The following is a 27369-nucleotide window of genomic DNA, read 5'->3' on the forward strand; positions in this document are numbered from 1 at the left end:
CCCCTCACTGTTTTACAGGGCACCTGCCCTCCCACCCTCTGCCCTATTCTCAAAGGGCTGGTAAAACCCATACCGATGCTTCACCGCAGGATTTCTCCACATGTGGCTAAACCTGCAACATTGGATCCCGTTGCATTTCCCATTTAACGCTCATAGTAGAGGTGGCAGAGTTGAAGGCCTATTTCAGAAGGCGCGGTGCACCAAGATTTTGTGTTAAAATTGGCAACCTTCTGCTTCATATTCCAGTAATATACAGACTTTGGGGATATAAGCCCTCCCTTCTTACATACTTAGGCTCAGAAAGGCTTCTCCTGTGATGCATGAGATAAAGCACATCCTTATGTCTGTTTCCATAGCTTACATTTCTTTGGAAAAGGTCACTGAGTGGCACCACTCTGCATCAAGCAAGCTGACCAGTAGGCTCTCCCGCTGTTACTGCAGGCATGTTGGAAGAATTTACAAACTGATAACCAACCTATTTGGCCATGTTATGAACTCATCTTCCATGGTCATTAAGCCCTGGAGTGGGACTTAAAACCAGAACTTATGGCTCAGAGGGAGACTACCTACTGCACCAAAATCCACAATCCCTCCCTTCTCCCACCACCACCAACACCCCCCGCCCCCCCCCCCACCCACCATTCAAAATTCTTCATTGTTTAAGGGTAGAAATTAGTAATTTTATCAAATATGGAACAACCTCGCAAGGAGCTGCTCTTGCCACTGTTTTAACACAGGCATCTAACCGGTCAATTTGAATTAAACTAAAGCCCCTGCTAAAATAACAGAGACAAGTTTGATGATAACGGGCAGAATTTTGCCCTTGGCGGGCGGGCTCAGCAGGGGTGGGCGTAGGCAGTCGGGAAGCCGACCACCGCCCGCGATCGGCACTGCCCTGCGATTTCAAATTGGCGGGCCGATCAAGGCCTGCCCAGCATGAAATGCAAAGGGCAGCACTTGAGCGCTGCCCGTGCAGGTGGTGGTGGGGGGGTTGGGGGGGTTGGGGGGCGGGGGGAAGGAGGAGTGTGAGTCGGCTGAGTGTGAACTTTGTGCGCGAGCAAGCACTGCATAATCCCCCTGAAGCACGCAGATGATGAGTAATGTAAAAATATAAAGAAAATAAAAATGTAATTAAACATGTCCCCCCCCCATGTGATCTGGCACATAAGGGGGGACGTGTTATTAATGAAAAATTAAAGTTTTTATTTTACTTATATTTGCTTTTTGAAAGCTCACCCTGTCTGTGGATGAGGTTTCCAAAGAAACACAAAGGCCTTTTCGCCTGCCCGCCAACCATTAGGTTTGACGGGCAGCAAAACATTTGTGTTAATTGATAACTTAATGACCTTAACAGGCCATTTAATTATCGGCGGGCGCACTGTCCGCTCTGGCACGCACCCGCCGACCGGGCTATCGTGCAACTGCGCTTTCATGTCGGCACACTCGGCCGAGGTCAACGCGCGTCATTTCACACTCGAGCAGCTCGGATGCCTGCCCGCCGAGCGTAAATTTCTGCCCAACGTTTCCAACAGCAATTTCTGCCCTACAGCCATTAACATACTCAATGAATAGGCAAACATTAAATTCAAAATGCTTTTATTTTGTATAATAATGCAAATTAGTGCTCAAACATTGTACAGGCATTTCCCATTGTTCGAACAGAAAGCTTTTGTGTGGCAGTTCCATCTCTCTCCACATAAGGAACTCCATAAGCAACCTTAATTTCACAAATTCTTTTAACTTTCCTTTGCAACAGTCATAGGTTCGGGGCAGGAAATCAGACAGAGGCCACAAACAAAGCAATCTGAACTCCTGGGAGTATGCACAAAGGCTTTGTAAATTTAGAAAGAATTAGAAGGAACCGTATAAAAATGGCATTGTATTGTGTTACAATGAGCAATCCTGACTCAAGAAATGCTGTCAGACAGAAAGGCATCAGAATTTGCAATTACTGGTTGTTACCATACTTGTGAAATATTTAGAAAACAATGTAGAATATTCAAGGACAAAATCAATAGCTGATACAGATCATTAGGTAAGGGAGAGAAATCAGTTACCATTGTGCAGATTTGTGCTTATAATGACTGACTTATAGAATATAGAATACACTTGTTCCTTGGGGTCCTATATATAGATCAATTTCTGAAAGTAATTCACTTTTTATTCAGACCACCATGCTTTAAGTTCCTCTAAATAAATCGACCTTCCTCGCCCACCCAATCCCCCAGAATTTGATACGGTTTAATATAATTGAATCTATGTCAATAATAGTTATAGCATTCATCTTATTGTCAATAACTTTCGATTATACGATTTTAATGTATATACGTTTTAAATGTATCCCAACTTGCTTAAATGCTTTCTCTTGCATATTTTTGCCAAAAAAACGCTTTGCATTTGGTATTCTCCACTCAAAAATCTTCCGCAAGGGTTTTCTGCAGGACTTGCATTTATAAGTACCTCAGCACAGCTCTCTGAGTGCTACAAAGAACACCTTGCATACAATAAATTGAAATGAAGTCAACATTATTGCAAACCGATTTTGCCCACAGCCAGATCCTTCAAACTGCTATGAGGTGCATGATTGATGAAAGTATTGTGGGTCAGAGTATTCAGAAGAACATCCGACCTTTTTCAGTTATTGTTGTGTGATCTTTAACGTCTGCGTAAGAAGGGAGAGCGGATCCAGTATTAACAGCTGATCTCAGTACAAGACTCAGTATGTTAATCTTAGCTTCTTTCCTCACTCCCTGGAGCGAGACTTGAACCCATCATTTTCTGACTCAAGGGTGAGACCACTGACAACTGATCCAAATGAACACTCTGAAAGACATTCTGCGGCACACAGGCAACTTTCAATGCAAAATGCCCAAATTGAAAGAAATAGCTTGAATTTTTTTTTTGCATGTGTTAAAACACATGGGGAAAAATATTTTTCATTATTTTTGGCATTATCAACATATGTTTATATTTTGCGAGAAGCAGACCAAAACGCCAAGAGATTACCTTCTCACCCAAACATTTCTGACTGTTATTAATGATTTGTGGACCTGCCATTGACTGCTGTTATGTTTATTTTTCCTGCAAGGTTTCCTTGCCCTGTCTACTGGGATGGATGCATCATTTCCCCTTTGGCGCCAAAGCCTCACCGTGGAATGATGCATTTGGCTTCCCAGTTAAGGTGAATTCTTCGCTGTTGTGGCATTTAGGTTACATACTCTGTTTTACCACACCGCTCTACAACTTTATAAACTCCTGCAAGCTCTTTGATATTAATACAAATGCAGGACTCTGCAAATATCAACCAGTGTGCTTGTAACCTATGCCCCTTGTGAATTAAACTTAAATCCCACCAGTCCCCAGCTGAGACCCTGGTGGGAGAGCAATGCATCCCCAGGGCAAGCAGCCACTTCCATCAGTCTCCCACCGGAGTCACAGTTGGGACTGGGGGGAACCTCCAAAATAACCCCACCCTGTTATGCAATAATTCCAGCTTTGAGATTACACGAAGTTGACCATGTTTATTCTGGACATAAAATTGAATTGTTTGATTGAGGCTGTCGGGCAGCTAGATCCAAGTATATTAATAGGCAAAGACAGCAAGTTTCAGTGTCACATTGGCAACTTTTGAATCCCATCAAAACTACAGGATTGAACCACTGCCTAATTGTGATGCACATGCTTGGCTTCATATGTTTCTTTTTAAAGGCTCAAACATAAGGCTAACATGACGTAGATGAAAGACTAATAAAGACGATCGTCACAGTGAACCTTAAGACATAAGTCACCATGTACTGCTATAGGCATTCAGCTTGTAAATTATATCACTACAGTTTACTTTCGACTGCTGGTTACTGGGTAATATACAGTGCGTGAAGGCAGTCTGCATGGAATACATAAGGGTGTCACATTTTTCTTTTGTCGCATCAGCACGCAGGTTCAGCACACCTTTGCCGCCTTTACATCATGGATTTCCTGCAAAGTAATGGAGGCTGTCATTAACAAGTGCCTTCTGGATCAAATTTGTTTCTGTTCATTGGAACTAAGTACACCTTAAGCAGTATTAACTTCAGCTCTCTCATTTCGAATGATAATTCTGCTCTCCTCAGTTATTGAATTTAAGCAGCGGAACCCTGGACATACTTATGTGGAAAGGTGACACATATCCTGAGTCAACACCCTGGATCCTCCGCTTTGGCAGAATTGGGCTCCAAATTCAAGCACTTACCGATGCTGTAACGGTGAACTCCTGACCTCTTGTCAAGGGGCCGCTGTGTCAAACCTCGGAGGACTCCAGGCCACTGGTGAAACTAAATCAGGTGCTGAGGTCTGTGTTATTAAGTTTAAATCCCCCTCTCTGTTGCCACATGACATTGGGCACCAAACAAGTATTTAAGGAGAATGGCAGAAAATATGTCTGATGACATATTTTGCTTATCATTTGGATGTCACTCAATTTGTCCATCCATGTGTGGGCAGGCACCGGTTCATTGCAGCAAGAAGTCCCACCCAGATATCAGCAGGGGGCGGAGAGAGAAAATACAGGCAAATAGCTTCCCATACACCAATGTCTAAAATGTCTCTGCAAAATAAGGTAGAGTCATGCGGAACATAAGAAGCACTACAAAGCTAGAAGGAACCTAATGTGTGGCTCAATTATTATCAGCCATTGGGTAAAAAAATAAAGAAACGTCATTTGCCAGCACCCATGTTAAACAGCAGTGACATGCTGCTTTAAGTAGGTGAGGGTGGGGTTTTTTAAAATTCACTCAGGGGATGTGGGCATCACTGGCTAGTGATTATAGTGATAGTAATAATTATAGTAATAAGTTAATAGTCATTTATTACCCAGCTCCCATTGCCCTTGAGAAGGTGGTGGTGAGCTGTCTTCTTGAACCGCTGTAGCCCATGTGGTGTTAGGGAGGGAGTTCCAGGATTTTGATCCAGTAACAGTGAAGGAATGGTGATATATTTCCAAGTCAGGATTGTGAGTGACTTGGAGGGGAGCTTCCAGATGGTGATGTTCCCATGTGTCTGCTGCCCTTGTCCTTCCAGATGGTAGCAGTGAGTTTGGAAGGTGCTGTCTAAGGAGCCTTGGGGAGCTCCTGTGGTACATCTTTTGGATGGCACACACTGCTGCTACTGTGCATCAGTGTTGGAGGGAGTGAATGTTTGTGAATGGGATGCCAATCAAGTGGGCTGCTTTGTTCTGGGCATTGTCGAGCTTCTTGAGTGTTGTTGGAGCTGCACTCATCCAGGCAAGTGGAGAGTATTCTATCATACTCCTGACTTCTGCCTTGTAGATCGTGAACAGTCTTTGGGGAGTCAGGAGGTGAAGTTACTCGTTGCAGGATTCTTAGCCTCTGACCTGCTCTTGTAGATACAGTATTTATATGGCTGGTCCAGTTCAGTTTCTGGTCAATGGCAGGTTGACCAAAACCCAGGAGGTTGATAGTGGGGATTTGATGATGGTAATGCCATTAAATGTCAAGGTGTGATGGTTAGAGTCTCTCTTGTTGGCGATGGTCATTGCCTGGCACTTGTGTGGCACGAATGTTACTTGCCACTTGTCAGCCCAAGCCTGGATGTTGTCCAAGTCTTGCTGCATTTCAACATGGACTGCATCAATATCTGAGGAGTTGCAAATGGTGCTGAACATTGTGCAATCATCAGTGATCATCCCCACTTCTGACCTTATAATGGAAGGAAGGTCATTGATGAAGCAGCTGAAGAGGTTGGGCCTAGGACACTACCCTGAGGAACTCCTGCAGTGATGCCCTGGAACTGAGATGATTGATGTTCAAAAACCACAGCCATCTTCCTTTGTGCTAGGTATGTCTCCAACCAGCAGAGAGTTTTCCCCTTGGTTCCCATTGACTCCAGGTTTGCAGCTCTCTCCCATAGTCTCCAACAGTCTCAGCAGCACTAGAACTCAGTAGCAGGCGCTGTTTGGAATACAAATAGGTCCCAGGATGAAGACAGCCATGGTGGCTGGATCCAGCTTAAGTTCTAGATTTTGGACAGAGAGGGATCGGGAGCCTGGGGCAGGGGGGGGTGCGGTGGTGGTTGGGGGTGGGGGGGTGGATGGGGGGGGGTGTCCAGTTTTGTTGGCCAAGCAGGAAGTCACAAAGGGGCAGTAACATCTTGTGGGGAGGTGCCCATGGTGCGCACAGGGCACTTCCTGAAGGACGTAGCCCCCCCCCCACCCCAACCTTCTTTCTTGCCTTTTAGCCAGCCTGGTTAAAAAAATGGCTCGCCCACTCCCACCTGCCTGCCACACAACCCGTATTATGGCGTGGTCAGCGAATATTCAGGCCAATTGGCTTGTTAACCAGCTCAACTGCCTGTTAATTATCCTTTTAAAATGGCAGGCGGGTTGTTGATTTCAGAGAATTTTATGGGGGATGGGTCGAGGCGGGGAGGAAGGCAGTGGGCTAGCCACCCATCATATTTTACATACACCACCGCACTCCCACCCCCCTATCCCACTGTGACCCCCCCGCCGAAAACAAGGCCTGCTGTGGGGCCCATAAAATCCAGCCCTGTGTTTGCATTGGACTTGCGGTGTCCCTAGAGACATATAACCCGGGACATATCTCGAGTGCCGTGTAGAATTCTGATCTCCTTATTTAAGGAAGGATTTACTTGCATTGGAGGCAGTTCAGGGAAGGTTCACTCGGCTGATTCCTGGGATGAAGGGGTTGTTTTATGAAGAAAGGTTGAGCAGGTTGGGCCTATACTCACTGGAGTTTAGAAGATTGAGGGGTGATCTTATTGAAGCAGTGGTCTCAGCAATGCTCTGTAAAATTCAAGAGTTCCCTACTTTTGTACTCCACTCCCCTTGTAATAAAGGACAATTGAGGCCGATATCTTCAAGCAGGAAGACTCTAAAGCAATGGGCAACAACATTATACCTTTGAATACTAAGGGAATTTGAAGTTTGCAAATTTGCAGCATGTTGAAAATAAATACACCGCAAGTCAATAGCTCAAATTAGTAGATTTCTGAGAGACAAGGGCCAGAATATTGCTGTCAGTGTGCGGGGTGGGCCTGAAACGCCGACAGGCAAAATGATACGAGATGACGTAGGGCGTGTGTCCCGACATCGTCAGGCGTCATTTCGACCGTTCACTTGGCAGCCGTGTGCTGTCAAGGGCTCATTAAAAAAGTAACTGACCCTATTAACAACACTGCCCATCCAGGCTTAAGGTTGGTGGGTGGTTAGGTGAAGCGCCCAAGTGGCCTTCGCGTTTTTCAGGAAACCTCATCCACAGGCCGGGTGAGGTTTCCTGAAGGGTTAATAAAACAATTAAATAGAATTTCCTCAACGTACAAACGTGTCCCAGCTTCATGTGACACTGTCACCTGGGGGCACATGTTTAAATACTTTTTCCGTTCATTTATTCAAAACTTTCATCATCAACTTAATCTCCCTGAGGTAGCTCCATGCCTCAGGGAGATTGCTGTGTGAAAGAGCGCAGGCCCTGACTCTCGCTCCTCCCCTTGCCCACACAGGGAGTGCTGAGCACTACTGGCTGAGCGTCAAGCTGGGCGGCCTTAATTGGTCTGCCCACGTAAAACGGGTCGGGCAGCTGATTGCAGATGGCAATAGGCTCCACGCTCACCCGTTTCCACCCAGCCCACCCAACGTAGGTACGATGCAGCCCAAGGGAGTCAAGGGTTGTGGGGGCATGGAGGGCAAAAGGGAGAGTGGACTTGAGACCACAACCAGATCAACCATGATCTTGTCAAATGGCAGAGCAGGCATGAAGGGTTGAATGGCCTACTCCTGTTAATAAAAGTCTCTGAAGGGTGATGCTGAGAATATGTTTCCCTCATGAATCTGGGGGTGGGGGTGGGGGGGGGGGGGAGGTGGTGGGATGGGCAGGATTTTACGGTGCCGACACTGGCAAGCATCATCGCGGTCAGGATAGGAAAATTTGGAGAGCAGTTACAAGTCAATGGCTCTCCAAATTTTCCCGTCCCACCTGCAATGACACCCATTGGTGTCAGGGCCAGAGAATTCCAGCCTGGGACTCAGGGGCACAGTTTCAAAATAAGGGGTTTCCCATTTAAGATGGAGATAAGGGGGAATTTCTTCTGTCAGAGAGTCACTGATCTATGGAAGTCTCTAACCCAGAGAGCAGAGGAGGCTGGGCCATTGGAGATATTCAAGGCCGAGTTAACAGATTTTTGATCCACTGTGGGGGGGGCAAAGGTTATCAGGGACAAGCAGGACAGTGGGGTTAAGGCTATAATTAGATCAGCCATGATCAATTTGAATGATAGAGTAGGCCCAGAGCCAAATGGCCTACACCTGCTCCTATTTCTTATCATTTTAGGCAGCACAAAGCAGCAAACCGTAAAATGTTTGCTTTCTCAGGCTCGTGATGTCCGACTATCACATGGAACTCAGTGTGACAGGAAGCAACTGTTTCACTTACAGGAAATGCATGAGATACGCACAACTTTAAATAAAACATAAATCATTAATCCATTTAATCAAAGTATATCTTAATATAAGCGCAAGCAACAACACTGTTAAAGTGAGGGGCACTGCAGTTGTAAATAATTTGAAGAAAACTGCCTGGTTTTGTGTCCTTACAGATGTCGACTTCTGAAACGGAGCCATCTTGTTTTAGGGTGAATGCAGATCTGGTTACCATTGTTTTTCAAAGTGGCTCTGTCAAATGAAAGAACAAAGCGCATTGTAAATTTAACACAGAAGAAGGCAGATCAATGATCACCATCATTGCGTATTACTGAGCCTCAGGGGCCAGGAGGATGGGTACCCTGAACACCCTCAGAACACACAGGGAGGGTCTGTCTCTTATTCTTATCAGCTTCATCAACAACACAGGAGGGAATCCCAATATCACCAAAGAGGGAATCTCAAAGCAGAGCCGGTGGAGCTGAGGGAAACTCCCATCAGCTTTGCTTTGTTTCAGTTTTCAGAGGCTTCCCAGTTTAATATCATGATACGGAAATCAACAGAATTAACTTCCGAACAGCAGTGTTTTGGCTTCATTTTGTAACGTTTGCTGCATGGAAAATATTGAGGAAAGGATTTCAGCTGATTATAATTTCACTAACATCTTGTTCCCACTATAATCAACCTGTGCCTTACCCTCCCTATGGGAACATACATGTAAATATGGGAGAATTGAGACAGGTAAAGGCCATCAAGACTGTCCTGTATTGTAATTTACTTTTGCACACATTGTCCCAGATCTTTCAGTCAGCAGCGGAATGGGAGCGCCCACTGTTGCCTGTGATTTAAGCTGCCCACTTACCTTTGTACTCTGGAGCCTCAGGGCCTCCAGGTCCCAGTTGCAGTTTGAGTCCAGCAACAAGCAGTGTCTAGGTGGCCTAGTGTCAAAGCATCACTCACACTGGAACCACAGCCCCTCTTTTCATCATGAACTGAAGACATGACCCTTATTATCTGTCATCAGTTCATCAACTCGCAGAGTTGTTAAATGCCCCTGTCACCCAGAGCATTGCACAGCTTCCACGCCCCCACCCCAAAAATGGTCACCCCCTTCAACCCCTCCCTCATGCCCCGAAAGTGGTCAGCACCCCCCCAAACACCCCTCCCAGCTCACCCACCCTCAACAATATTCATTGTCCCTCACCCCCGACAATGTAGGGTCTTCTGACATAGGCTGGACAGGAGCCAGGGATTCCGGAGGGTGAGTCGGGAGAGGGGATGCGGGAGCAGAGTGAGCGCTGTCTAGAGGGTGGGGGTGGGAGGTGGTGGGGGAGCACTGTCTTGAGTGGGGAGGACAGGGGGGGTGGTTATGGGTGAGCACTGTCTGGAGGGGGGAGGGTAGGGAGGTATGGGTGAGCACTGTCTGGAGGGGGGAGGGTAGGGAGGTATGGGTGAGCACTGTCTGGAGAGGAGGGTAGGGGGGTGTGGGTGAGCACTGTCTGGAGGGGAAGGGTAGCGGGGTGTGGGTGAGCACTGTCTGGAGGGGGTGGGTAGGGGGGTGTGGGTGAGCACTGTCTGGAGGGGGTGGGTAGGGGGGTCTGGGTGAGCACTGTCTGGAGGGGGAGGGAAGGGAGGTATGGGTGAGCACTGTCTGGAGGGGGAGGGTAGGGGGGTGTGGGTGAGCACTGTCTGGAGAGGAGGGTGGGGGGTTTGGGTGAGCACTGTCTGGAGGGGGAGGGTAGGGGGTGTGGGTGAGCACTGTCTGGAGGGGGAGGGTAGCGGGGTGTGGGTGAGCACTGTCTGGAGGGGGTGGGTAGGGGGGTGTGGGTGAGCACTGTCTGGAGGGGGAGGGAAGGGGGGTGTGGGTGAGCACTGTCTGGAGGGGGAGGGTGGGGGGTGTGGGTGAGCACTGTCTGGAGAGGAGGGTAGGGGGGTGTGGGTGAGCACTGTCTGGAGAGGAGGGTAGGGAGGTGTGGGTGAGCACTGTCTGGAGGGGGAGGGTAGGGAGGTGTAGGTGAGCACTGTCTGGAGGGGGGAGGGTAGCGGGGTATGGGTGAGCACTGTCTGGAGGGGGAGGGTAGGGGGTGTGGGTGAGCACTGTCTGAAGGGGGAGGGTAGCGGGGTGTGGGTGAGCACTGTCTGGAGGGGGCGGGTAGGGGGGTGTGGGTGAGCACTGTCTGGAGGGGTAGTGTAGGGGGGTGTGGGTGAGCACTGTCTGGAGGGGGAGGGTAGCGGGGTGTGGGTGAGCACTGTCTGGAGGGGGGAGGTGAGGGAGGTGTTGGTGAGCACTGTCTGGAGGTGGGAGGGTAGGGAGGTGTGGGTGAGCACTGTCTGGAGGGGGAGGGTGGGGGGTGTGGGTGAGCACTGTCTGGAGGGGGAAGGTGAACATCGTCCGGAGGGGGTGAGTCTTGTCGGGGTGGGGTGGTCAGCTGCTTTCTTGAACCATAATGTGGGTAGATTCAAATAATAAAAGCTTTTCAGCAGCATTTCAGGTTAGGTTCCTGCTTTGATTTCTGGGCTTATAACCATTTGCTATTATAATTAATTAGGCCAATTGCCAAAACTCCTTCAACAGCACCTTCCGAACCCATGTCCTCTACCAATTAGAAGGACAAGGGCAGCAGATAGCTGGGAACACCACCACCTGGAAATGCCCCTCCAAGCCACTCACCATCCTGACTTGGAAATATATCGGCCATTCCTTCACTGTTGCTGGGTCAAAATCCTGGAACTCCCTCCCTAACAGCACTGTGGGTGTACCTACACCACATGGCCTGCAGCGGTTCAAGAAGACAGCTCACCACCACCTTCTGAAGGGCAATTAGGGATGGACAATAAATGTTGACTTAGCCAGCAATGCCCATATCCCAAAAATTAATACACAAATCTATTTCAGTCATCTTTTTCGTAACCCTTAGTTAAAAAAATAATCTTTACTTTAGTTTCTAAGAATGCTTTTCCTCCTCCACATCATCTGATAATGAATAACAACAAGGATGATGAACTTCATAACAGTGTTCAAAAGTCAAGATTTAGAAATGCTTTAAGAGGAGTTCAGATGTTGCAATTGGTTAGCTGTGACCTTCAGCTTTTGGGTCTGAGTTCAAACCCATTTTAACTATTGTGAAATGAATTTGGGCAAAACCAATTCAGTTCTTAGTAGAAATGGCCACACAGAACAAGCTGATTTCTAATCTGCTACTCATTGGCAATTCTGCCTAGGAAGCGTTCACACAATCTTGGGCCAGAGTAGCAGAAGCTGACTGTCTTATGTCTGACCTGGGCTTGCTTAGTTCTAAAGCTGGGTGAGTGAAATGGGAAGCCATTGTCCAAAGAGAAAAATCCTGCAAATGCCACTGAATGTTTCCTGAATTTTGTGTTCTTACTAATAACTTTCACTTTGATGAACAAACTTGGATAGTCCACTTTAAAAGCAACATGGAAACAACCAATGAAGTAAGTTTTGTTCATGAAGGAAATTAGCTGTATTTACTTTGGGTCATCTTTCACGGCCTCAAGGCAATGCCAAAGTGCTTCACAGCCATGAGATATTTTAGATATTTTTCTTGACACTGCTGTAATGTAGGGAAAATGGAAGCAATTTGCAACAATCAGCCCCAAGGCCCATTGGTTTAATCACAGGGATCACTCCCTATACCAGGTTTTGAGTTATGCAATACTTTGAATTCTGCAGCACAAATGGTCCAACAAAGTGAGACTCATCGTTTTAGATACTGTTTTATCCATGAGCCGACAGAATAGAATATATTCGGCTTTTGATACATTGCTTCTCTATCAAAATTTTTGAAATTTTATTAATATATTTATTATAACACAGAAGTATAGTTAAGCATAATCTAAATCTATACTAACAGTTTTGAGCCTTAATGGTTACAGTAATGGAATTTAATGGACATGAATATAAATAAGAACTGATTCAGTAAATTAGTGTTGAGAAACATGCTTTTCACTGATTTTAAACACTATTCCTGACTGTACAGGGTCTTATGGCAGCACAATGGAATTAAGTGAATTGTAAACAAATACCTAACATTCCCTAATAGACTATGAACAGAAGTGAGGAGGGTTTCCAATTTGGCATTCATCCAGAAAAATAAATAAGCAGGAGGATCAACACCCTCGTCATCAATCCAAATAAACAATCCACTCAGACATCTAGCTAAACAAAGGTGTTTCCCAGTGCCAGCCAGTTGGGAGGTAGGATAGGATAAGTATTTCCAGATGTCAGCTTCATTGCTGATCCTGCCCTCGATGGAATAGAAGCAGAAAATCCTGATAGAGCAAAAGTGAATGTTGAACACAATCCCATGGCTGTTGTCTGCAATATCCAAGTGGCAACATACAGTAAATTGGCTGAAGGCTGACTGACCATCCCCACTGCAGCTACTCAGTTTTCTCAATGTTTGCCCTCCAGTTATTGTCACAAGACGTTGGCTGTCAATCTGCCCATGATCTCAGCGGGCTCTGGAACAGCTGATCATTCAAGAGGCCTTTCTTTACTGATTCATAAGCTAACGTAGTGCAAGATTTTGTTTTCAGTTTTGCGTATGAAGTAACAGGAGCAGTTTCACTTTGTTGATTTGATTCTGACAAAATTCTCCACTATATTTAAAATAAGTCCATTGAGGGATGGTACAGGATTAGTGCAGTCGCCTGGTAGCACAGAACACAAATATTGATAAAGAGAGACATGTTGCCGAAGCTTTTCACCTTGCACTCATCAGGACAAACACAAGAATACCAAATTTCAAACAATCACAGCAATTCATACTGCAGGGAAAAAGTGTGCTGATTGGTTGGCACATCAACTCTGATTGGCAATCTCTCTTTTCAGCAATAATTATTGCAGTTGTGAGCCAGGGTAAAGAACAGTCTTTATACTTCAAAAAGTAATTTATTTGAAGTGAAACATTTTGACCCAGAATTTGCTTGAAAAAAATAACAGTATCTGAAAGTGCACCATTATTAAGGGACAAGTCAACCAGTAATTTCCCAGTGGATTGTAAATCACGATTTACATTGCTGGCCTATTTGGCAGAGCTCTGCCATTAGCGTGACAAAAAAATGCCATTTTGTAATTAACCACCCTAACATTTACATGACATTGCTGCACTTACACGTTAATTGCCCATAAAATTTGCAAAAAAAATTAAGTCTAATAAATGTTAATGACTGCCAATCAACATCCCTTGCCCAGAAAATGAACAATTAAAAATGTGGATTCTTGTGCCTTCGGGTAGTAAATTGGTGTTGGAGATTTTTTAAAAGCCCAGTTTTTTGTACGTTAAAATTTTCTTAGTTTTTCTCTCCGTCTCTCTTTTCTTTCTCACTTAATCGATTATTTTTCTCTCTCCTTATTTCTCTTTCTCTACCTGATTTGAAATCCCCTCCTTCTTAGTTCTTTCTCTTTTTATTTCTCAATCTTTAAGTATCATTGGTTAAGAGGAGAGTCTTTTGGTCCCATCGTTCACCAATGTCTCGGATGCCTCACTGCTTCCATCATACCATCAGCTGTTTGGCCTTCTAACAACTTTGTAGGAAAAGCATTTTTGAGCTGAGGGATGCAGAAACACATTGAACTAACAAGGCATGCCCCACTCCAAATTCCACATGCTGTGATGTGATAAGTTCTTCTGTTCTAACAAAACCGACAGAAAACCCATTACTGCTTTCTACCAGCCTTGCTCAACTTTTCACTTCTTCATCAAAATCAATGCATAGATAAATCTACACTCCAAAATAAACATATGACATGTTTTGTTAGCAATATGGGACCATTTTCTAGGAGAGGCCTATTATTCATTCATTCAGGTCCCAACTATGCAGAAAAAATTGACAGTGAAGGATTGGCCATTTAGCAATTAACTGGCTCATTGCATGTCTGTGTTATAATATGCCTAATTTCCATATCTATGACTTAGGGTTACCAAGGCAATGAACTGAGTCTCCAGTTCATAACTCTCTTGCCAAATCTACAAATTGATAGAGAAAAGAAATATAATCACCAGTTCTTATTCTTAAATAACAGTTGAATGTTTGATATTTAAAGTATGTTTTCTTACTAGCTGAATCTGATTGGGGATAATTCATATTATATGTGGGCGGGGGGGGGGGGCGGTTAGCGTGTGAGGTGGGGTTTGTGATATTTGTGGAGCAAACTAGCCCAACTCACTTAATGGCGTCAACATAAAGTATTGTTTGAAAATCTCCTGGAAGGCTTTCTTTGGTCACTGGGAGGTTGATGCCAATTCTAGGAGACTCCTGGCCATTCTGAGAGGGTTGGCAATCCTACCTGGAACAGGCAGCAGCATCTCAACCAGGCAGGGTGGAGTAATGCCCGTTGTTCAAAAGCCAGAGAATGGCTTTAAATTGTATTGTATGGAGAAGATGAAGTGGAGGAGACTCCTCCAAGCATCGTTTGCCATTTCCTATTGCTTGCTTACCCATGGACATTGATGGTTTAGTGGGATCATGCCATTCTCCTCACCTCAGCTGACAGTTCTGCCAGTCTGAAGAAACCACCATGATGACAGAATTGGATGGTAGGAGCAGCCTACTGGGTGTTAATGACTGTGGTCTTGATAGTATGTTGAGGATATTAGCGGATGAACACCTAAGACTAGACTAGACTATGGCCAGAATTTTCCGGTCCATGCCGTCGGTGGGATCTTCCAGTCCCGCCAAAGTCAATGGACCTTCGGCTGACATGACGCATCCACTGCAGGGTAACCCACCATGGCAGGGCCAGAAAACCTCAGCCTACGTTTATGCCCCAGCATTAATCCTTATGACAAGTCATGATCAGCTATGGCCAGACTTTTCTGGCCCCATTGCTATCGGGCGTCATGGCTGGGGGGTGGGGTGGGTGGGGGGTCGGTTGGGGGGCGGTGGGGAGAGTAAAGAGGGGGTAGGTGAGTGGGGGGTGGGGAGTACGGCAAGATGGCCAAAAATCGGTTTCACGCCATCGTGAAACAAGTTATCGTTTGCTCCACCCGTCAATGGCTTTCCCACTGCTGCACGTCAGGAATCTAGCTTCAATACTTCAGCATCTCATTATAAGCCCTGCTCACTGGAATCATTCCCCCACACTGCATCATCTGGGCACATCGGTGTGATTGCACGCCAACAACTTTCACAACTAAGTGACATGAACCTGGCGAACTGCACTTCGCTTGGGACTTTAAGGCTTGTTTGCCTACCTCGCTTCGGGCAGCACTCACGATCATCAGTGCCAGGCTTCGCAGGCAGCAACACAGCACTTTTAAGGGGCCTCACAGGCAGGTCTTTACCTACCAGACCAGCCTTACGGTGGGGGTGGCTTTTCAATGGCTTCAGGACTAGGGCTTGCTTGAGGAATGGGGAGATGTGGCCTCAGGTAAGGGAAGAGGCTGCAGGGTGAGGGCTGTATTGGGGCATGGAGGGATCCTAGGGGTGTGTGGGGGGGCAAATGTGGATCTGTGTAAGTAGCCTCAAGATGGTGAGGGCTGAGGAGGCAGTCTCCAGAGGAGAAGAGGCCAGATGGAGATATGAGGGTGTGTGTGTGAGAATGGGTGGTGATGTCCCTTGAGCTGGCAATGAGTGAGAGGCCAGTGAATGTGTGATGTCCTTGTGAGTGTGTGAGATTAGAGTGATAGATGGTTGCCATACCCTGGCAGCATGGATGAGGTTGTTCATCCTCTTTCTGCATTGGATGGCCGTCCTCTTGTGTGTAGCATTGGCACTGATCACCTTTGCCACCACCTCCCCAAGCTGGAGTGGTGAGACTGATGGGTCCCGTGTGGCCAGAGCGGGCATAGAGGACATCGCGGTGGGCCTCCACAGCTTCAGCAGGTGGTCCAGGGATGCATCACTGTATCAGAGGGCTGCATTCTCCTTGGCTTTCGGGGCCATGTCTCCACCAGAGCCGCCCTGGGCTGCAAGCATTGTGAAGTATGCGCCTGGCTGCAGTTTAAATATGGGGCTGGAGTGAGGAAGCGGCAAGGTAAGGGCATGGTGGGCAACTCGGAAGCTGCCTGCCAGTGAGACAGCGTGTTTCCTGTGGGTACATAATTTATAAGGTGAGAAGGGGATGATATGGCGTGAAAATCCACCATTGTGGCCGGTGGGTAAAACAACTTTTTTCACGGCTGCTACTGACCTATGACTTGGACAGCGCAGAAGAGTGGAGGTGCCCTGCTGGTAGAATATGGTAGAATTGCACTCTGGTGTTGGGTTCTCTAGTGTCCTGGTAGGTGACATTCATCAGCTTTAGTGTCAAAGGTGCTTGCATCATTGGCATGTTAGAGTAATATATGTAGCCCTTCCATTCTGATGTGAATTGCCTGTTACTCCAGGCTGTTTTATGTCACCAGGACTTTGCTGCAGTGTGCACAAGTGCATCAAACTCCATTTGCTTTCAATGTTACAATGAAATGATTTTAATCACTTCATCATTTAGCTTTAGCTGCCTAAGCCCTAAACCCTAGAATTCCTGTCCTACACCCTTCGGCCTCTCTCCCTCTCTTTCTTCCTTTAAAACACTCCTTAAAAGTTCTCTTTGACCAAGTTTTTGGTTATCTGACCTAACATCTCTTAATATGGCTCGTGTCATATTTTATTTTATAACGCTCCTGTGAAGCACCTTATGTTAACGGTGCTATATAGATATAAGTTGTTGTCCTGGTGATTTTGTCAACTTTCAACAAAATTCTTTCTCAAAATCCACTAGAATGCTCGCTTGTCCCTTTTAGAAAAGCTCTCCTACTTATTTCAACAGGCAGCCTCTCTACATGGAGAGATTATCCATTTCATACCCCACCCTACGAGGTCCCACGCACTTGCTTGCCATTTAACTGCACCCTTTGTCAGAGAGCCAGTCTTTCCACTCTAACTGCTGCACCCACCCCCCCACCACCAAATTCACTAACCTACTCCACCCTTCTGTAATCAACCTCCATCGGTTAGGGGGACAATGTGAATAGCTGCATTGGGACACCTCCATGTTCCTCTCCAGTTCAAGTCACAGGCTATGTGGACTTGGACAGTTATCACTGTTCCTCTACTGATGCTGGAATTCCCTAGCTAGCTCCACCTTCACCACATGGACACAGCAGTTCGAGAAGACCCGCCACGCGTCTTGTCAAGGGAAGTGGGCAACAAATGCCAGTCTAGTCGGGGATGCCCACATCCTGCGAACTGAAGAACAAAACAAAATCCGCCAGTGCACAGGTGCTCTCTAGCTATCCTCCATGAAAACCTCTGCTCTCAAGTTCACTAAGCATTCCCTATATTTGATGATCTTCTCACTGCCAGCCCTAGGTGGAGCTAATATCTGACACTGTTGTATTGGCTTTAGAACGGATACAATGTTGCTCAGGGAATTCCCTAATTACAGCATGTAGCCCAGAGCTCACTCCATGGCAGGGGGGTGGGGGGTTGGGGGGGGCAATTTTGACTGTCTCTGCCAGTCATAAACAGGGCTAGAGAAGCCTGAAAATGGTATCAAGTCACTTGCTGCCCATTTGCACTGGTACCACTGCAGCTCGTGCACATGCTTCAGTCATCGCTATCTTGGCCCTGAGAAGAACCCTTCCGCCCTACACTTGCCTGCCGTCCATTGTCCCTTATCAGATACAAAGGTAGACACAGCCTGCTAATAGGCTGCCTCCTGTAGGATTGTAGCGCAGGGCGCACCAGTGACACAAACAAGGTTGGGTCCTGCAAATTGCCCCAGCGTCTGCATATTTTTTTGAACGTCAGGAAAATTACGGCCTCTATCTATGTGGATTTTTGAGCAGCTCAGTGTGAGACTTAAGCATGGCACCAGATCTCCACCTGTACCCAAAAAATACCAGCAATCTGTTATTTTGTCATCGTTTATTTTCTTTACGTATCTGAAATAGCTAAGCTGCCTTTCGAGGATGGTCCCCTACATTCAAGTTGTTTTGTACCTTATCCAAGCCCCTGGAGTTGAGAAATACAGAGAACGTCATAACCTAAAACTATAAAACATGGGTTGTTATTTTCTCTTTCATATGATCCATTAGTAACTGTGGACTTCATCCCTCACAGGCCGATCATACTTTGATGGAGCACCTCCTGGAGTGATACATATCCATCTGATATTCCCCTGCAGAACACTCTGCTTTACATAGTCCACATCAACAACAGCATCATTCCCCTTGATTGGCTTCTCAAAGGCCGGCTCTGCATTTGGGCTTATCGTAACACACGAGGACTTGGGCCTCTTATTGTTCCCATCTTCCTACTACAGCCACTTCCATTTAGCTATCCTTTTGGTGTCACTCAACAACAATTTGCATTCATTTAGAGCTTTGAGTGTAGTAAAATAGCCCAAGGCATCTCACTGCAGCGTTATCAATCATAATTTGACACTGAGCCACATAAGGGATAATAGGGGAGGTAACCAAAAACATGTTCAAAGAATTGAGTTTTAAGGAGCAATTTACAGGAAAAGAGAAGGGTTGAGATGTGGAGAAGCTTTGGGAAGGCACTCCAGCTGAAGACATGAATGCCAATGGTGGTGCAGTTAAAATTGGAAATGTACCAGAGAACAGAATTGGAGGAATGCAAAGATCTCAGAGTGTTGAAGGGCTGGAGGAGGTAGCAGAGATGGGGTGAGGTGAGTTGGAGGGATTTGAAGATGAGGATTTTGAAATCAAAGACATTGCCTGACTGGAGGCCAAAATGGGTCAGTGAGTGTAGGGGTGAGCAGGACTTGATGTGAGTTAGGATGCGGGCAACAGAGTTTTAAATTTGTGGGCATCTTTTCCATTGTACTTCATGGCAGAAATGGCATGACTCTGATCACCTGCCAATGAGAGGAGCCTAGGAGGTCTTGTCACGATGTTATGAAGCACTTTTACTAAAAGCTTCCTGACTGTTAAAATTTTTCTTTAGTGATCTACACTCTCTTATTTTGTATTGAACCTGTGATGATGGCTGGAAGAATTCCATCCCATTTGTGGTCCCCTGTGCTACATTCCTGTGTGCTTCAGATGTTTGGCCAATGCCCAGCAGTCTCACAGTTGCATCAAATAAAGAGCAAAGTGATAGCACAGCAGAAAGGGGCAAGGTCAGAGTGCTGCCACCATCAATAAGAAAGCCTGCATTAACCTTTCCTTTAGAGCTTTGAGGGTTCAAGCAGACTTAAAACTTTGTCAACTGATTCAAAAATGAGCATCAAGAATAAAAGGTTGCAGTGTACATATTAAATGTTGCTGACTTCTGAACAATTCTGTTATGTTGAATGGTCACATCACTGCCAGATTAATCTGGTCCCCACCCCCCTCACCCTCCAGCTCTCATCCCTTTTATTGGATGCTGGATTTGGTCAGATGTGTTTGGCTGTGACTCTTATTTATCTATGAGGACAGTGATTGTCAACCAGCTAAATTAATGGAAGGTGGACATCACAATTACCTGACACCAACACAAGCACATTTTCAAAAGTGGGAATCACTGGCTAAGCCCCAGAAGTTGGAGCACCTGGCTGATTTCTCTTCTATCTTTAGCCCAGGGGCACTGAGCTCCAGGTGAAAGGCGCTAGTTCAGTGCAGACCAGTGATTCATTTGCCTAAATATCTCTAAGCATTGAGACCTTTCCAATGACTCAACTCAAGCCAATTTGCAATGGGAGCATTGCAGTTGACCTCAGCATTTGTGAGTTAGACAGCCAGATTGCCTGGAGCTGACAATGATCCATAAAACCCGACAGATAGTTTGTGTGTGAACGTCTAGGTGAGGTTTGGATTAATGGCTATGCTGTCTACGGTTGGCTCACCATCAAGAGACTCCATATATCCAGCTAGGAGTTAATAATGTCTTCAGGACGGAATGAGAAAATTGAACAATGAGAACAATTTCTCTTTAAAGATAGCTGCAATAAAGATAAATGTGAAATTATTCAATCAATAGATCAATAGAACTTACATGATTTGGAGGGGGCAGTTTGGAATTGGAAGGACCATCAGTTTTTGAATGCTGCTGGGGCTCAGTCGGGTTGTGCCACCTCTGCACTTGCATCTGTTCATTATGGATGATGGCTTTTCTGGGGAGGCAGGAAATGAGAGACAGAGAAAGAAAGAAAAATAAATACTGTTAAAGAAAAACTGCATGTGCAATTCTGCTACAAATTGTGCAGAGTGGACACCTCTCCCTTTCATCTAACATAAACAGCACTTCTGTCTTACAGAACTCAGGTCCAAAGCATTCGTTTCTTAGACAGGCATTTTTAAGAAAGAAATATATCATAATATTGTGTGTTCTCACATTGTTTACAATAAGGATAAAAATAAAATGAACAAATCGCTTTAGTAATTGTTATGATAACTTTAAAGGAACTTATATATCATTTTTAAAATCAGAAAGAGCTTTCTCTTTGCATGGGGCAGAGTTGAAGAACTTGCAAAGTATTTATTTATTAACTCTATCATATAATGTATTTTTTTAAGAAGAAGTATCTACTAATTACAGGGAGTTTTGCTTTCCCCCAGTTCTCCGCTCCAACCACAAAGAGACCAAGCATTTTTTCTGTCAGTTGAGAAAGCAGAACTTGCTTTTGTATAGCACCGTTCGTGTCTTCAAGAAGTCTCAAAGTGCTTTTCAGCCTATCAGTTACTGGTAACTGCAGCAACTGTAAGTATGCAGGCAAAAATGGCTGTCAATTCATGCACTGCAAGGCCCCACAACAACAACTCAGATGGATGGCCAGTTAAAATTTTAATAATGGTAGTTGAGTGATGAAGGTTTACAGGATTTGATCAGAAGATATCAAAGCACTACTGTCCATTCTTTTTTAGTTTTTCATGGGATGTAGGTGTCATTGGCAAGGCCAGCATTTATTGCCCATCCCTAATTGCCCTTGAGAGGTGGTGGTGAACCACCTTCTTGCACTGCTGCCGTCCATGAGCTGTAGCTACACCCAAAATGCTATTAGGAAGGGAGTTCCAAGATTTTGGAACAAAATGACAGCAAAGAATTGGTGATATAGTTCCAAATCAGTATGGTGAATGGCTTGGAGGGGAACTTTGTTGCCATGCGTCTATTGCCCTTGCCCTCTAGATGGTAGAGGTCAGAGGTTTGGAAGATGCTGTCAGTGACCAGCTCAGATGCCAGATGGCTGATCTGAAAGAAAAGAGCAATGCTGACTGTCCTTGCTCACAGTTGCTCTGCAGTGGCATTCTCATTCTGTACTGGCCAGTCAGTACTTCAAGTTATATTTCAAGTCCTCATCTTGTCCCAGAAAAGGGGTGACATAGCAGTTTGGAGACTGGTTTGCACAGTGCTAATCAGTGTGCTACATTTGATATTTTATCTGTTTGACTTCAAATCTAAAAATGTCACATTTGTAATTTGCTATTTTGACTGAGATTTGGCAAATCAGTTAAACCAGGTTTGAACGAACTTTAGCACTCCATCAACATCTCCAACAGAAGCTGAACGTTTGGAGTATGTTGAGAATGGCTCATGTAAGATGAAAGCTAGATGTTACTTTGATGCTTTCAAACACAAGGTATACATGCATGGGGAAGACATGGTACAATTAGTGGAAGAAAGTTCACCCAAGTACAGGAATTCAAACATGTTGTTAAAAGGTTATGTAGCTGAATTTCACATTATATGTCATAATGCTCTGAACCAGTGCTCATTATCAGTCATGACCCAAGCTTAAATTACCCTGGGGGTACATTGCAGGTCAGTCCTTTGTGATTGTGTGAAGAGTTTGGTTTGTATATTTTCTGGCAGTCGTTGTACACTCCCCTGGAAAGGAGCCCAGAGAGTAAAATCAAACCCTAATTTATCAGTGTCCCTTTTCAAATGTCCAACTTAAAGCAGTAAACATTTCATTTTAATGGGACATGAAAAAATACATTAAAATGTAAATGCAATGTAGTAACGGTTAACCCTTTATGCATCAGCTCCCTCATTGTATGATCTTCTTTACCAGATCATTAATCCAAGATCAGTAACACAAAGCGACCGATGTTTAGATATTCCTGAGTCTAGCATAATGCTCCTGTGTACCCCACTGATCTTTAATGGTCTTCATATGAACATTTGTCTCAAGCCAGACTACAAAGAATTAATGTTAAGCATTTGCGTAGCTTCTATGACAACTAGCAGAAAAAGTTGTAAAATTATAAATTTCCACTTGTTCTCCTCAAGCCACACACACAGCCTTGGCAAGTTTGTAAGACATCTGGGTTGCAAACGAGATTTGTGATGTTCCAAAGAATGATTTCTCACACTTTTTTAAGCTTGTATATGATAAAGACGGAATTAGCTAAATATTCTGGGCCCAGCGAAGATTTTTGAAACCCCGGTGTTCTTTGAGTAAGATTTTAGTGCATCTCTCACGATAAGAGTATAAGCTTATAATAAAATGCTTCAGGAGATTCAACCATTATGTACCTGGCAAGATTGATACTAACAGTATCAGCCCAGAATTGTGTCTGTGCAGCCTCTCTGAAGGAACAATTAACTTAGTGCCACTCCCCTCCCTGTAGCCCTATTTTTGGTGTTTAAATTCAGGAAGATGTGTCAGCATCCTTCATGGTCTCAGAGAATCACAGTTCAATCCAATCTTGTCATCATCTGATATTTCTCACACATGTTTTTTTTTTCTGGATGTTGATCAAGAGCAGATACTAAGACTGCTTCGCCTGTTTGCAGCCCAACCCACCACCTGGTGAAGGTCAAATTGCTCAGCACAGACTGAATCCGAGATCCTGAGGGCTTAATTACAGTAACTAAGTGGCTGTTGATCTATTTTTCAACACAATCCTTCTTCATGCAAACATGATTGTTTCTGGTGAGATTGGACTGTGCCCAGCTGGGATGAAGTAAAACTGTCACAGAAATGTCAGAGGTCTGATGCACGGGAAGCATTAGCGCTCTGAAAGCAGGTGTACAGAATGTCTGTACGTTCGTCGCCTCACCTTGGAAAGGATGCTTGACTGCAACTCAAAGCAAGCTCTTGAGAAAGGCTTTGGAGTTAATCATAGGCTTGAGTCAGTAGGTGGTGCTTGGAGCATGCAAAATGCATTCAAATTACTGCACATCAAAATAATCTAGTTAAATGTTTATCAGTTTCATTATTGCACAGATTGGCTCCTGATCTTCTCAAATCCCCATCATGTGAAACTAACTGACTGCTGTACAAGGTGAAAGTAGGATCAGTTGCTCATTGTATTTCTCAATTTCCTCTTGGCATCAATATGCCTGAAGTTGAGGAGAATTTCTATCACATTATCGCAATTGCAAGGACATTTTACACCCCCACCTTCCTTCACCTTCCTCCCTAGCTCTCATCTCCTGAAGAAGGCGATGTTAGCCGACAAATATGTCATCAAATCAGCTTTATGTGAAGAAGGGTAGGGCAAATGATGTGCACTGTATCCCATAGCCTTTCCCATGTTGTGATAACAACACTGTTGTGATGACTGTCACTTTAAGATCAGTTCAACTGAGTAGGGGTCTTATTATTTGTTCAACCAATGTGTGGCTAGCGCGAGGAAATAAATTCTAGGGAGGGGTTCCCTAGGAAGAAATGGCTGCATGATGAGCTGGCTGGATACAAGCAGCCACAGAAACTCTCATGTAAATAAAGTTTGTTTTGTTTGATTAAGAAGCCTCCCAGAGTGTGTTTCTACATCTGTAGTGTTAAAATGCCTCATTGTTCATCTTACCTTTAAGTAAATGCCTGAATGTTCTATTGATGGTTCAGATGATATGTTAACCATGTATTCTGATACTGAGCCAATAGGAAAAATGCCAATTTAGAGCCCCACCCTGTTGATGGTGGAGGAGAAAAATAGGCTGCCCATGATTGTGATCCATTGATCCTTGCTGGAAATGTGTCTAAAAGGACACTGGGTGGAAGCAAGCTTCTCTCAGCTCTGATGTCCTCCCATAGTATGATAGCCTGCTGATCCTTACTATTCAGGCTTCCTACGTACAAAGTGGCCAGTTTAATAAGATACAGGAGTGCTGACCAACAGGTTAAATCACCATCTTCAGGACTGAAAGGATAAAGGAGGAAAATCAAAAGGAAGGAGAGAAAAACATTCTTGAACGTTGCAAAAGGAGAAATCAACAGTGTGCCAGAAACACTTCTCAACTTAAAGTACATTTGCAATGACAGAGGAAATCAAGTTTTGTTCTTTATCGCATGGAATCCACGGGATTTTACTTAGCCCCTATGTAGATTTTGAGTTTTAACAATTCTTTGAAAAATTATGCTTTGCAAAAGCAAGTTATCCTTTGCAAGTGGCATTGTAAACATGAGACTGTGCCAAAGAAATACCATAAAGGTATGGTAATTGGCGAGGACAGCTAGTTTTATTAAGCTCCCATCCTAGTCAGTTTACATAGTTTACTAGATATTATTACACCATTAAAACACTGTGAAAGAGACACTACAACATGTGTGGTGCCTAAAAAAAAATTAACAGCATTATCCACAGCCATGACAGTACTGCAAATTCCACAAGAGTTGTGATCACTAGGAATCCCACTGTAAAAATAAAAGAGAATATTTCCTTGGTTCTGTGCCCAGGCACTCTCAAACACCAGAGGTCTGTGGATACGGGGAAATCTAGCAGATTGGAACCCGTGCCTGAAAATAGAACCCACCCAATTTTCATTCCACAGCTGCCATGGAGGAAAATTCAGCAGGTCTCTTTACCGATGCCACGCCAAACCAGGCGATTTTCTAATATTTATTGAGCCCTGGTGATCGACTGCACCCCGAGCAGGAGGCAGAAAGCCTCCTCAATAAACTCCATCTGCTCATAGCATGCATCAAGTACAGATGGATACACAGAGAGCTCGCTGGCTCAATACTTGGATATTCTAAGGAGGAGTTAGTCTATTTTAATACTTGGGCATTCCAGGGTGGAGGAAAGAGCAGGTGAAGTCATATTTTCCCATGAGAAGGCAGATGAACAGGAGAGCAAACAGAATCAATTTGCAGAGTACACAGCAAACACTCAGAGTGCGCAGCAGGCACAGTGTAATTTTGGCACAAGTTTGAAAATCCAAGTGGCCAGTTACATTGTACCGCTTCGTTTATTCAGAGACTAAGCTTTCTCAAAACTGAAGCCTACAAGAATGACTAATGCATCGAGTGACAATGACACATTTCACACAAGGAGGGATATCCCCCAATAGCTACCTGCAGCTTGCCAGAATCAATGTTAAAAGTTGCTTCTATAATTTATGGCACCGTTACCTTGCACGTAATGAATTTGTGCACTAAAAGGGAGCTTGATGTGAAACAGGGTCGACCTCTTTTGCCTCTATTTTTTTGCTACTTGTACAATCTTTAAGCAGATGTAGATATTTACTGGAACAACAGCTTTGTGCTCACCTGAAGGGTAATTTCATGAGTGTGTGTGACAAGTAGCCCTGCTTGCTGTCAATGCGTATTTAAAATGTGGGCTGGACAAGCAGTGTGCACCCATGAAATGACCTACCTAATGTTAATGAGATGCTATCACCCCTGTTAGATGTTCTCTTTAAAGCATTACCAGAAGCACCATTAAATAACTCATTTGCCAAAAACTGCACAAACCCAGGCATCCCCAGGTTTCCTCTGTTGACAAAATTCCTACCCATTTAAAATTTCCTTGTATCAGGGTAAATGGTTCCACGCCATTATTGCCCCAAATTTGCCCTCGTTGCACATTTTAAAACTGGATGACTTTTCTAAAAAACGACTAGCAAATCATGTCTAGAGAATTTAAAAAGTGCTGAATTTTCAATTGTTGTTCACTTTATAGAAACCTTCATGTTAGATATTCACTAAAGCAGAACAGTCTCTTTTTTAAAAAAGGAGCTAAATAAGTCAAACTTCTGTGGCAGGTTTAAGGACAGTGATTCAATAAACAGATAGTCTAAAAAGAGGTAGTGAGCCCCAGGGAGTGGAGTGATCCCCTCATTCAGGTGGCATAGACCATTGCCAGTCAAAGTGGATTTCTCATACTCGTGACAATCCAGGCACAGGTTAGACAGTCCCTGTGTCCCTGGCATCATCATCAGAATATCAAAGTGTAAGTAAATATACTTGAGTAACAAACTGTTCTGAAAGTCATTCGGCTGCAAGTAGATCTTCATTTCAGAAAGCACAAATCCTTTCATTATAAGAGAGAATAGCAACACAAATAAACTCAGTCAAAGATAATGAAGCTACAAAGACAGATCATTATTAAAACATAGTTTAAAACACTAGTTGAACAAGTTGTTTTAAAGCTTAGAAATGCAGCAAGAGTTTAAGTATCGTTGTGCCAAAGTAGTTTAATATGTTATTCAAAGACTGCACTGAAAGTTGATCCTAGAACACTAAAGTTTGAACAAATGTCAAGCATTATCTAAACGTGGGTACAAAATGCATCTGTACCCCATCTTCAGTAGGTCGCCTTAAAAGAGAAACAAGACCCGTTGTAGGAGTTTCAGTTTTTTCAGAAAATGCCTTCGTTCATGCCAGTTGCAATCAGAACTAAATCTGGATACATACAAGCACATGCTTTAACCGAAAACAATTTTATAGTAAGTGAATTTCTTTCTCAGTTTTTTTTTGTTTTGGTGTTATCTCTATGTTACCCATTTGTTTCTTTAATCCATTTCTTTTTACATGAAGCACATTTGTAAATTCACACTCTGAATAATACTGAACAGTAATGTATTACGAATGCTGAAAATCAGTTCCTTACTGTAATATACATATCAGCAATTAACTCAGGGATGGTCACTTACCCCAAGATAAGTTGATGCAGGTTACCCCAACCAGAAGGGCTATTAACATATAACTTTTCACATTCATGTTGTGTGGTTTGGAGAGCTTTGTACTGCACAGCCACCACAGATGAGAGGTCCCAAATTCAAATTATTTCCAGCTAAATGTAGCTCTGCAGTTG

At 44.4% G+C, this 27369-nt stretch overlaps 1 protein-coding gene across 1 annotated transcript; it reads right to left on the reverse strand.

Moving 5' to 3' along the window:
* Positions 1-1579: 1579 nt before the first annotated feature.
* On the reverse strand, positions 1580-27369 carry LOC121270872 (stromal cell-derived factor 1-like). The gene is made up of 4 exons (XM_041176428.1): positions 27209-27369; positions 20384-20501; positions 8606-8683; positions 1580-3975 (listed from the first exon to the last, which is right to left on the reverse strand). Exons 1-4 carry the CDS (start codon positions 27273-27275, stop codon positions 3960-3962), a joined length of 279 nt encoding a protein of 92 aa, XP_041032362.1. The 5' UTR covers positions 27276-27369; the 3' UTR covers positions 1580-3959.

Source organism: Carcharodon carcharias, chromosome 28 (assembly GCF_017639515.1).
Source record: "Carcharodon carcharias isolate sCarCar2 chromosome 28, sCarCar2.pri, whole genome shotgun sequence".
NCBI lineage: Eukaryota > Metazoa > Chordata > Chondrichthyes > Lamniformes > Lamnidae > Carcharodon > Carcharodon carcharias.